Source organism: Balaenoptera borealis (genome assembly GCF_965194805.1).
Source record: "Balaenoptera borealis genome assembly, chromosome: 1".
Taxonomy (NCBI): Eukaryota; Metazoa; Chordata; class Mammalia; order Artiodactyla; family Balaenopteridae; genus Balaenoptera; species Balaenoptera borealis.
The window spans coordinates 176,371,940-176,384,991 of record NC_138860.1 but is presented as its reverse complement, the minus strand read 5'-3'; the positions used below and the strand labels follow the sequence as shown (position 1 = coordinate 176,384,991).

Here is a 13,052-nt window from a genome sequence, read left to right as displayed (position 1 = left end):
AAGCACTGGGAGGATCTGGTCATGGGTAACACTGAGGTTTTTTGAGTGAAGGTGCTGTACCAAAATACGTGTTTTGGAAAAATCAGTCTATGTGCTCTATAAGGGCAAAGTAAAGGAGTAAAGAGACTGGGATTGGAGAGATGATTTAGGCTATTTTGGTAATTGAGTTTACTGGATTTTGATCAATGGAAAAATGTTCTCAATATCAAAGTTGAATTTTTTGGGAAACGAGGTTTGGGTTTCAGGAATTCCCTGGTGGTCCAGTGGTTAGGACTCGGCGCTTTCACTGCCTGGGCCCGGGTTCGATCCCTGGTCTGGGAACTAAGATCCTGCAAGCCTGCACGGCGTGGCCAAAAAAAAAGGAGGTTTGGGTTTTTTTCTGTTTGGATTTATTTAATTGGGAAAAAGTTCTCTGTTCTGGGTTAAAACACTGTTTGTAGATTTGTCAGTTTTTAATTATAACAATGTGGCATTTAGTTCTGTGGTAGTCACATGGGTAAATGTATTTTTCATACTAAATATTGCTGCTTATGCTTAAAATTCACCTAATTTGTTTTCTTAAACATTTCCATTTTTATATTTTTATATTTACTATACACTTCTGAATATATTTGTTTTAACAAACGATGGTTTTATTTGGTTTTCCGGTACCTTTTCTATCAAGATAAAAGTGGCAGCTGAGCCTGAACAGGTTGTCTTTGGAATTGAGTGTTTGGTTATTAGTGGTGTCACATAATAGTGGAGCGTCTATAAAATAGAGTAAAATCTCGGTTGGAGTTTACATACTGGTTTAGAATAATTGCCGCTCTGTTAAAGTAGCTTTCTATTGGAGCAAAGCTTTCTTCCCTTCTTGACTCAGTTGTTACCCTGTATACCTTAGATTATTCCTCAGTGAGGTTTTACTAAGTTAACTAATTTGCTAGCACTTCGCTTTTTTATTTTCATACAAAACATAGTTTTTTTCCCTTCACTGCCTTTCAGCAGTTGAAATTTTGCAGAAAAATCTCACTGGTAGTTCCTGGATTTAAATTTTGTATTGGATTACTGTTTAGGAACTCTGGTTTGGGATTCCTGTTTAGGAACTCTAACATTTGGGGTTAGAAATAGCTTAGTTGTGTATAGCTTAAGATTTGTATGGAAACTTACTCTAAAATAAATAAAATGAAATTTGAAATGGGTTTTTAAGATGCCTTTCTTAAGACGTCTTCACGTTAATGGATTTCTCAATAGAGACATCAGAAGTATGGTTGAAATATATGTATGTATGTGCATGTGTCTGTATGCGTACCATTTTTCCAGGCTCAGTGCTGTGCTAATACTCTAATGAAACTCAAAGGCTTCCATTAACCATTGATTAACTCTTCAAATCAATTTTGTTAGATATTGTTAGCTGGTTGGTGACGACTTTATTATATTCCATTTTATTGAATGACTGTGGGAAGAATCACTTTATCTCCTTGTTTAAAATAAGGATTCTAGTGAGAATATAAACAAAGGAAAGTATTTGCTCTCTTCTCTGTTGCGCATGGTAATTTTGGATGTGTTTGGTGTATGTGTTTGAAAGAGATGTAGGCTTTTAAACAAATTACAAAACAATGAGATGTGAGAGATTGCTATGACAAAAAATTCTGTGTGGTTTTAATAATTTGGAGGCCTTGTTCATGTAATAGTCATGCTGTAGATTGAAAGTATTTTAAAAAATTACACAAAAGGAGATGCAACCTGACTTAGTAAAAATACTAAATTTATATAAAATATACAAAATGTACGTGTATGGGTAGAAGAATTTAGCTTAAAATTCAGTGAAATTTGATCATAAATACTGTTGACAAGAGATTGACCTAAAACTTGATGAGTTGCTTTATTTGCTGTAGCAAAAATCTAAAAGGCAGAATCTTTTGGACTATCCTTTAGAACTCAGTGTAATAGAATTTGACCAGAGGAGAGCTGAAGATGGACCTTACTTTAAAAGAAAAAAATGAGTGGTTGGTCCCAATATTTGTACAGTGGTCCTTATATTTTCATATTTCTTTGTTTATAAAGTACCCTGATCATCTCTCCTATGAGGCAGTCATACTGATTGCAGTCAGTAAAAGTGCTGGATTTGGCAGCGTGGATAGTTATGGTCAGAGTTCAGGTGAATACTTTCGTTTATCAGGCTGTAAGTACTCTCAAGTGGCACATCCCAGCCTTTTCTCTCTCCATGCCTACAAGTGCACAGCCCCCATACCCAGCAGGAGACCCTCTTTTGTAGGTTTAGTAGAAGTTGCTAGGAAATTGATCCCTGAAGAGTTGTTTATGTTGCCATTTTGGCCTGCTAGTGTCAACTAAGTGCCTGAAATCATTTGATTTTCTCATCATATGAAGTATGATGTATACATTTAAAAAACAGACCTAGGATTAATTTTCTTGCTTTTTTTAAAAAAAAAATAAATTTATTTATTTATTTATTTTTGGCTGTGTTGGGTCTTCATTGCTGCACGCGGGCTTTCTCTAGTTGCGGCAAGCGGGGGCCGCTCTTCATTGCAGTGTGCTTGCTTCTCATTGCAGTGTGCTTGCTTCTCATTGCAGTGGCTTCTCATTGTGGGGCACGAGCTCTAGGCGTGAGGGCTTCAGTAGTTGTGGCACGCGGGCTCAGTAGTTGTGGCTCGCAGCCTCTAGAGCACAGGCTCAGTAGTTGTGGCGCATGGGCTTAGTTGCTCCGCGGCATGTGGGATCTTCCCGGACCAGGACTTGAACCTGTGTCCCCTGCATTGGCAAGCAGATTCTTAACCACTGCACCACCAGGGAAGTTCCAATCTTTTTTTTTTTTTTTTTTTTTTTGGTATAGCATCATTTCAGTGTTCTGATTTGGGACTATGCTCCAGAATAACTTACTAGAGAGCTGGGGGAAAATGTCACAGGCCGAAAAGGTAACCTAGATCAATTCAACAAAATTTTTGTATTTTGAGAGATTACTAAAAATGGACCAAGGTGTATATTACTATCCAACACATGGTCCCCACTCTCAGATAATTTATAGCCTAGTATGAGATACAGATGTATACATAAATGTATAATAGAAGGCAAAATACTCGTAGATGTTACATTTCAGGGTAAAAATGTGGAGAGACTTAGAGGCAGAAAGGGTGGAAAGGAAGGAAGTCTTCAGATCCTTCTTTACTTACAGGAAGAGTTAAAAAAAAAAAAAAAAGAAACCCAACAAGGTAGGGGTTTGGTGGTGTGGAGGGGAAAATTTTTATACAGACATTTTCTACACAAAATAAGATTTTCTCAAATGTGCAGCTCCTCATTCACTTTATTCTACATACATTAATTGTAAAACTATAGTGCTTTGTTCCAGGCATGGTGTTGGATTCTGAGGGTTCAAGGCTGAAGACTAAGTCCTCCTGCAAAGAATTCACAGTCCAGTTTAGGGTTACAGATACTAATTGACAACAACAAAGAAACAATACAATAAAAGTATATACAAAGTATGGTGAGACTGCAGAAATTGTTTTTCCCAAAATTGGATTTTGGAAGTTTTACTTTAAACATGAAGGAATGAAGGTAGGCTTTTATGAAGCAGTTTGAGAGCCCTGATTTTTAACTGTTCATGCTTTTGGCTGATAAGAACCATTGAATCAGATGCTACCAAGTTATGTTTGGTCTTTAGAGATTGACCTGCTTTTCTTAATGATTTTATTTTATTGATTATTTTGCTTTATTTTTTATTAAGGCAAAATAGTAATTTGTTTAGCTGAGCAACTTTATTTTTGTAATCTCCTCGTATTCTTTTGCTACCATCCTTTATTTGGTGTGATCATGGATAATAGAAGAACAGGATACTTTGAGGATTTTCTCATCTGAAAAATGGGGCTTGATATGAGGATCATATGAGAAGATATGGGCTCCACTTTTGTGTACAGATGTCTTGCATTATTAAACACAGTTGAACCAGGAATACAGTGGGTTGGTGTTGTTTTTTTTAATTTATTTTATTGAAGTGTAGGTGATTTACAGTGTTGTGTTAATTACTGCTCCACAGCAAAGTGATTCAGTTATACGTATATATACACACACACACACACACACATTCTTTTTTAAAATATTCTTTTCCATTATGGTTTATCATAGGATTTTGAATATAGTTCTCTGTGCTGTACAGTAGGACCTTGTTTATCCATTCTGTATATAAAAGCTTACATCTGCTAACCCCAACCTCCCGCTCCATCCTTCCCCCAACCCCGTTTCCCTTGGCAACCACCAGTCTGTTCTCTATGTCCATGATTCTGTTTCTTAGATAGGTTCATTTGTGTCATATTTTAGATTCCACGTATAAGTGATATCATATGGTATTTGTCTTTCTCTTTCTGACTTCACTTAGTATGGTAATCTCTAGTTGCATCAGATCAGTGTTCTAGTCAGGAAAAAAATCAGGTAATGGACTAGGTTGACATACATACTCTGTCACTTTTGGAAACTGGGAAGTGTATGTGGTAGCCCATTTTCAATAATGTGAATAGATCATTTTTTACAAAACAGATAATTCTTTAAGCTTTTATATGTTAAATCATAGGAGGAGTGGCAAATCTTGGTACTTTATAATAAAGACTTTCTCTCCTCAGAGAATAACAGTGTAAATCCATATATCAACTATCAAGATATAACATTAAATTTTGCCATATTTGCTGATCACAGAGGTTTTAAACATTTGAAAATAGGATTATTTTTGCTTTTGCTGTTTTTTAGCATCTTCTGATATTTGAAGATAGACGAATACATATGATTAATTAAAGCCTAAGAAGTTGTATGTTTTTCATAGCATTGTAGACTCAAATCATGTTTAAGGTGGAAGGAGCCTCTAATCATAGCCCAGGAAGATATAGATAGCCAGTTCTGAAAAACTGTTACATAAGCAGGAAAAGGGGACTCTCTTGTTGGGAAATACATTCATGGTTATCAGTTGTGAAAAGTTATAATGGTTCTTTTAATAGCAGCTCCAGAATAAAGTTCCATATTGGCCTTTTTAAAAACAGGTAAATAACTAGAAAAATAAGCTTTGTTTTTAAAAAACTACCTGTACTCAAACACAGCTTAAGCTTGGCAGTTGAGCAACATAACATAGCATCTGTGGGCTTTCTTTGCAACATTTTGAAAAGTGAACTACAAACCAAGATTTTGCAACAAAATAAGTAAGGAAAGTCTATGGAATGTGGAGGGAAATAGCATGTGAAAAAGTCAGTTCATTCAGTTGGCTTACAAAACCTTTGCTTTCTTCCCTAGCTTGTAGGGCTTTTACTTTCTTTTATATAGGATCCCTGCTACTGAGCTTCTCAGTTCTGCCCCAGTGTTAAGTTCAGGAGCAAAGCAGTGCTACAGCTCCTCCAGTGGTACAGAGAGAAAATTCCAGGCAGGCTCCTACCTCAGGAAGCATTGTTTTCCTGCTTTCTAGACTTTAAGGCTATCTATTTTAGTTCTTTATTTTATTTTATTTTATTTTATTTTATTTTATTTTATTTGCTGTGTTAGGTCTTTGTTGCTGCGCATGGGCTTCTCATTGCGGTGGCTTCTTTTGTTGCAAAGCACGGGCTCTAGGCGTGCAGGCTTCAGTAGTTGTGGCACACGGGCTCAGTAGTTGTGGCTCGTGGGCTCTAGAACGCAGGCTCAGTGGTTATGGCGCACAGGCTTAGTTGCTCCGCGGCATGTAGGGTCTTCCCGGACCAGGGCTTGAACCCGTGTCCCCTGCATTGGCAGGCGGATTCTTAAACACTGCGCCACCAGGGAAGTCCCAGTTCATTATTTTAAACGACAGTGTAACCCTAGAATTGCTGCTCTAATTGGAGGTTTCGTTTTGGTTAATTTTGTTGGGGAGTATTGATCGGTGTTAGGTGTTTTAAAATGCCTCTAATGTGCTTCAGAGGAACCCCCGAGGCTCTTCCTTCAGGCTAGTTTAGTCTGCCTCTCTGAGCCCAGTTTACTTTGCTTTGCGTTTCTTTGAGCTGCTGTAGATCATTTATTCTTCTGCCAAAAATCATAGTCAAAAAGTTAGCAGGAAAGAGATGTATCAAGCAAGAGTGGTATACTTGAAGGTGTTTTTAAGCCACCTCTCACTACAGCAGGGACAGGAAGGCAGCACGACTTGGTGATGGTCACCAATAATTCATTTTTCTCCATTTTTTTTCTTATTTTTTACCTTTTTAATCATTTATGTTGACCAATTCCTCTTTGAAACTGTGACTTTCCTTATGAGATTAATCATACAGCTGCTTCAAAATTTTTTTACCTCCATGTTGATTTAAAATTTCTTATACCCATTCTCACTTGTGAGTTCTAGTCTTTAATTTCCAACCATCTTTAGAGTATTTCCATTTAATTTTACTAATCTGTCTCCCAGATTTCCCATTTTTTCCATTGTATTAGTATTCTCCTGAACTTTGGAAGCTTGGAGTCATCTTGAAAGTCCCTTATCTCTTTCATCAAATCTCTTGTAAAGTCATGTGTCTTCCTGTGCACAGCCTCTTAACCTTGTCCATTTTTACTGTCACCTTTTTATTCTGCTGGATTTCACTTCACATCTAAATTATTTCAGTAGTCTTTCGACCGGATCTCCTTTATCTAGATCACCTTTCTCCTCTAATCCATCTAGTACAAACTGATTAAAATATAACTTGTTTTGTTGCTTTCCTGGTAAAAATACTATTCTCCTGCATTACTATTAAGATCAAGTTTAAATTTTGGCCCTGAAAGTGGCCCATTTTTGCTTATCCTTTGTGTCTCCCACTGCTCTTTGAGATCATCTCCTTCATTAAGCAGGGTGCTGTGTGCGATTCTTCGTACATACCATGTCTGTGGTTTTTCTCCTTGCTTTTGTAAATGTTCTGAACCATGCTGTGGTTTCACCGTCCCCCGCACCCCCCACCCCAGTCTATCCAAATTTCTGGATTTGTTCGGAAAAGCTTCCCTGATTCCCCCAAGTGTGTGTTTCTTGTTTCCTTTAAAAAAAATTAAAAAAAAAAAAAGTTTCTTTCTGGATATTTTTCATCTTTCCCCAATTAGATTATAAGCCCTTTGAAAATAGGGACTCAGCCTTTTCTACTTTTGATTTTGTGCTTGGCAGTTTGGATGGGTGTTCAGTAAACATTAAATTTGTGAGATGATTAAGTAAGAAACTCAACTAGTGTGTTAATATAGTGCAAACTGTGTGTTCAAAGATGGTTTTAACTTTTGAGATGTTTTTTTCCTTTGCTAGTGTGTTAGGTTCGATTGAAGTCAATCCTTGGCAGTTATTTTTATTCTGTAAATTTGGTAAATTTTTGATTAAATAAATTTTGATGAATTGATTTTCTGTCTAAAGAGCATTGCTTCCTGGAAGATTTAGTAATTCCTCAAAATGTTTACAAAGTTATCAGTTAATGTGATTCCAAGAAACTAAATAGTCAAAATGTGATGAATGTGTTGTTCCGTATGTTCCTGGGAACAACACACCAATGATTCTCACCTCTGTGCCTGCCAGATAAAAGTATTTGAACATAATAGACTTCCTCTTAAGATGCTGAAAGAGTGGTCTCTTGAGAGTTTGAATCAAGATGAAAAAACAATTCAGTAGTGTGACTATAACTAAAATACCTAACTGTTCTTCAAGAATAACTTAACAGATCTGTAGAAGATTTATTAGAGGACAACTGAAAGGCTGCTATGTAAGATAAACCAAAAAGATTTTATTTTCAACTTGGAGAAGATATGCACAAATAAACTGTATTAGGGTCTCTACTTCAAACTTGAGGATTTTGTGTGTGTGTTGTCGGCGGGGGGGTGTGAAAACAAAAGGAAGTCTGCTCGCTCAGTAGTGCCAAAATCAAGGTGATAATAAAAAGTTGCTTGTGTATATTTTCATCTTCTGTTTTGAATTTGAGCTCATGGAAGATAACAACCACATTTGCCTGCTGTTCCATGTCTTTGTGCCACTGTCAGAAGCAGAGTTCTAGGCCCGAAAGACCCGAAGAGCAAATGAATATGGCATTTTATATGTTCTAATCAGAGACATTACCTGGATGGAAAGTTAGCTGCAAACATTTGTATGTGTGCTGTTCTTAATAAAATGAGTATTCTGTTAAAGAATAAAGGAAATTAATATGTAATTATAAGACTTTCTTATGCCAATTGTATTGCATGATTCTGTGCTTTAAACATTATAGCATGCTGGCAAAATAAAGAATCTGAGAGCTGGTAAAGCAAAAAAAAAAAGAGGAAGAATTGGTCTAGAATACCACTAATAAAAATGGTGCTGTTTTCCGCTGTCTTTGGAGAAGTAGGCACCCTCAAAATACTCATGAGTATATTGCGATTAGAGAGAAAATAGCAACTTTACTTTCAAGCAGATTATAAATATTCATCAATTCAAGAGACAAATATATTGTTCATTTACTTAATTGTAAGCACTTTTTGTTTTCCATCATTTCTTTCATGTTTATATCATCTTCTGCTTGGTTTTCTCCTGTTTCTCTGCTTAAGTAGTATTTTAGAGTTTCATTTCTTTTTTGACTTTCTGTTGCTATGAGAGATACCTTTTAAAAATCTTTCCAGAGTATTGAATATTTTCCATGTTTCTCCTACGTATTTTCATCAAAGGACAGTGTCTTTCTAAGAATTTTGTTAGTACCTCTTTTCAAAAGCAGACAGCAAAAAAGACTGCCTTACCTTGTTGTAAAAGAGTAGCCTGTTGACCTTTTGAGCACATAAATCAGGGGTAAGAAATCCATATTTCTATTAAGAAAAACATTGACAGGAAAAAAAATAAGTACAGTAAATAGCATATTGTATGACATGTAGTGGGAGAAGAAGGAAAATGATAGAAGTAGAAAGGGTAAAATAATTCAGTCTTAATGGCAAGCTTGAAAGTGTTTTTTGGTTTTGTTTTTACTTATTAAGAAGTGGTGAGATGCCATCATTAGAAGAGACTGTTGTTTTCATTCTTTCTTAAAGAAGCCAGAAACATAATTTGAGAAAGAAGAGCTATATTATTCCTAATGCCTAAACGTTCTTCTTGGAAACTCTTTCATTGTTTTCAGCCCCTTTCCCCCCTTCTAAAATAATAGCTTAATCTTCTGGTCTAGTTTGGTTCTATTTGGAACCAAAGAAAATAATGACAATTTTTAACTCTGAAACTTTTTAACTCTGAAAGACTTTTAAATGAATAAATCCATAAGTTATTAAGAATGAACATTTTTTAATTTAAACTTCAAAAGTAAAATTTTAAATGTACAGCCTGCATTTTCAAGATAAGTTTGCAGATTGGATTTCATAATTGGAGTTATCTCTTCATAATTATATGCCCTTTCCAAAGGCTGTAAACAACAAATCATATACCTTGTACCTTGTCTGAGAAGCATAACCTTCTAGAACCTAAAGTACCGTTTATACAGGAGCAATGTGAAATAATTTTAAGATGGGATTCTATTCTACTTTCAGCAGACCATATACCATCTAGCAACACATTATAATATTGTCAGAAATCATTTATGTATGAATACCTTCATATACTTAAAGATGAAAATGTCATTTTAAGTCTCACAGACCAGGGATCATTCTTACAGTAAGGGGGCTATGTTAGTTTTACTTTCCTGCTGCCTTTTAACTCAAATGGTGGAATAATCAATCTGCTTTCTAGTTGAGATTCTTTTAGAATAAACTGTTTAATGAAGAGTGTCCAGTTTTAGATCTTTGGGGGATGGTGTTTCATATCTTCCAAAGATCACACTGTAGTTTTCCCATAGTATATCAGGAGGTGAGAGGCTTAAGAGGATCATTGCATCTGTCTTGGTGATTGATTTTTGGAAGTCTGGAAGATGATCTATCCTAACTTTCTCAGGTTGAACTTTCAGGCTGTGATACTTTTCTTAAAGTTATTTCTGTACATTAATCAATGAGGAAAATTTCTTAGCAGGCTTATTGTGAAGCTTGAGGTAGAAGCTCCCCCACCATCTTGCCTGCTCCAGCCTTCCCCCTTGTGTTATGTCTATCTACAGTACTTGGCATATGACTGTGAGGTGTTTTATGGTGGTTTAATTAAAGTGTTACTGAGGAAGCACTGGCATGTTCAGGTCTGGCACTGTCTAGTATGTATAGTGAATGAAACTTCTTTTGGAACTGAATCTCTTAGTTATCATCCCTTCTTTGAAGTCAAGGGGAGAATTTTTCATTAAAATTATGTCTTTTGCTTGTTGTCTTATATATATTCTTTTTAGATAGAAAGGTAAAGTTTAAGAGACATTGAGCAGATGCTGAATTGTTGCAACTCCCGATCCTAGAGCCCATGTCACACCCACTCTCAGCCTAGCAACAAGTAGTAAAAGACATTTGGAATCCCTTTTCCCCCATCCAACCTTGACTATTAAGACTGACAGCAAGGATTTAGCAATTAGAAATACTACATACTTTGTTCTCCTACCTTTCAACAAGAATCAGCATGTAAAGTTGAAGTTTCCTGACCAGAATTTGGAAGACTATAATGTGATTCCCTGGGCCTTGATTCCAGAAGAAGGAGCTCTCTGAATATGCGTTTACTAGTTGGTGGTGAATTCGTGAGTCGCCAACTATTAGGCCTTTATGTCCAGATATTATCTCAATTTATGGAGTAAGGTCCCTGAGTTCTCCTCTTTCCTTCCACAGGGCAAGCAGGAGGACTTCAAGACGACAGTTCTGGAGGGTATGGAGACGGCCAAGCATCAGGTGAGGGTGGCATTAGATGCTTGCCACTTAGCAAGAGCCGCCAAGTCAGGGATTGATGCTTGCAAGTGTTTTTGGCTGTAGTACCCACATTTTAGCCAGAAGCGCAGGGGAACTTTAACCCACAGGACAGAGTAGTATAATAGGAGAAAGTGTAGCCAGAACAAAGGCAAGCAAAACCTTTTGAAGTCCTCAGGCCGATCTCAGCCCTCCACTCTTCTTCATGTTTTTGAGGAGATGGCGGGTACTTTTCTCCCCAGCAGCCTTTATAGTAAAAGTAAACATGATATAAAACATAGACTTAGAAATCATGGGACCTTTACAAAGAAAAATAACTTTATACACAGAGGGGAAGCCATAGGCTGAAAAACAGGATGGAAAGGCATTCTAGGATTAGTCAGAGGAACTATGTGGGCAAGAGAAATGGTTGTTAAGTGGTATTGGATACAGTTTTTTCAGTTAACATTACATAGTTAATCATTTTGCAGTTTAAACATTTTGTTTCTCACATGAAAATTAATCTTTGTTAAAAAGTCTGCTTGAAGTGCTGTTTCTTTTCAGACCAAACTATGAGATTTTAACTTTTGGAAAAAGTAAAGGGTTAAATGATTTATAGGGGCCCATCTGGAACAGTTAACGTTTGTTCCAAGAATCCAAAGTAGAATATCTGGATTTCATCCTTTACCTCGTAAAGGATGTTATTGTGTGCCAGTGCTCAAAACTAGTTTATATATACATTTGATAGACTTGGAATAGGTATCACTTTTGGAGTTTGTCACTTTTGAACTCTTAAGTCTACTTTTAAATTATTTGTTTATTATAGTTTGTGTACAGCAGGTCCAGGGAATATTTGTATTTTACCCTCTTGGATCAAAAATAGTTCAATGTTAATACAGAAATTAGTACTTAGGGGATCCAGAATGTTAGAAGTAGACTTCTTTAAATGCTATTCAAAGGATTGGAGGTTGATAATCAGTACATGGTTGTCTTAGAGGAGTTAAAATTCTCATTCAGAGTCTATATCTGGCAGATCAATCTTCAAGAATGCTTTTCATCAAATGATGCACAATTGGATCTTCCATGGAACTGTTGAGGGTCAGGGATAGCCTTTAGAGCTTTAATCTTGAAGAAATAAATTGAGTTTTCTTGTTTCTTTTTGTTTTGTTTTTACATGAGTAATAAATAAGTTTACTCTTTTGCTTAAGTAAACAACATGTTGTACTGCTGAAAGTAAAAGCAGACTTTCATATAGAACTGTGGTGCTACTGACTTAATATTAGTAGAACATGAGTTTTAAGTGTTTCCAGGAATGGTGGTGACTATTCTGAACCCTTCAAGATCTCTTCTTTAGATTTTCACCTTGTTCAGAAGCATGCATTTGTGAGATGATCAGTCAGAGTTAGAAACGTATGCTTGTAAGTGATCAACGTTATTCTCTTAACAAAACCAAATGACCGTCATGAGTATCTTGGGACCAGGATCACATCTTGACTTTTAAAAAATCATACCAAGTTGGTATTTACATCCTAAATCTTAAAAGTTAGAAGGGAACTTGAGGTCATCTTGCCTAGCTTTCTGCCTTCAAACAGGTGGTATTTGTATCACCCCTGTTTTATCAGGTCCTGAAACACAAAGTTAAATGACTCGACCAGGAATATACCCAACTGTGGAGGAGTGAGAACCCAGAGGTCTCGTTTATTATGCGTAGACTATTCCTTACACCCTCCCTCATAGAATCATTTAAAGTGTGCGTTTGCGCTAAAAATAAAAAAATCTAAAGCATAAGAAATCATAGGATCCTCCTCTTTTTCCTTTTTCTCTCTTCTCCCCCTATTCTTTATTCTTTTATTTTTAAACTATTATAGGACTGGATATGGTGCATCTAAACTTACTAATTTTAGTTTATATGTACGTCCTATCAGGCTCTTTAGCTAGAAATCTAATTGTAGTTAATTTTATCTACGTTAATAAAGGGGGGAAAAAGGCAAGAAACTCATGGAAGCCTTCTTTTCTGTTATATCTCTCTTACTTCATTCAAGATGCTACCTGTGTCATATCAGAATCAGGGGGGAAATGATTTCATGGAATAGCGGTCCTATATCCTCACTTCCCCCCTTCTTTTTTCTGCCTAATTGATATATCCGGAAAGGTCTAAATTAGTCCCTTAAATATTTAACTACTTTTACTGTGTTTAGAGAGAAAGCATGAGCCAATCAGACCATTAGAAAAGGCAATTATGCTTTAGCATGACTGCATTTTGAAAGGTGATGCTGGAAATTTCCTGTGTGAAGTGGTGAGAAAGAGGAATTGAACAGAGGGCAAGATTGGTATGTAGGCAGCCTTGG

At 36.3% G+C, this 13,052-nt stretch overlaps 1 protein-coding gene across 4 annotated transcripts in view; it reads left to right on the top strand.

The window, feature by feature from the left end:
* The window catches only part of KDM1A (lysine demethylase 1A), a 63,193-nt gene that overhangs the window by 11,138 nt on the left and 39,003 nt on the right, over nt 1-13,052 (top strand). For 3 of the 4 annotated variants that reach the window (XR_014238569.1, XM_082372693.1, XM_082372691.1), the window contains exon 3: nt 10,651-10,710. The exons of the other annotated variant lie outside the window; for it this stretch is intronic. Coding sequence is in view for 2 of the 3 variants with exons in the window: in XM_082372693.1 (XP_082228819.1) it covers nt 10,651-10,710 (60 nt within the window). In the remaining variant the exon portion in view is untranslated. The remainder of the gene's footprint in view (nt 1-10,650; nt 10,711-13,052) is intronic. 4 annotated transcript variants of the gene reach the window in all.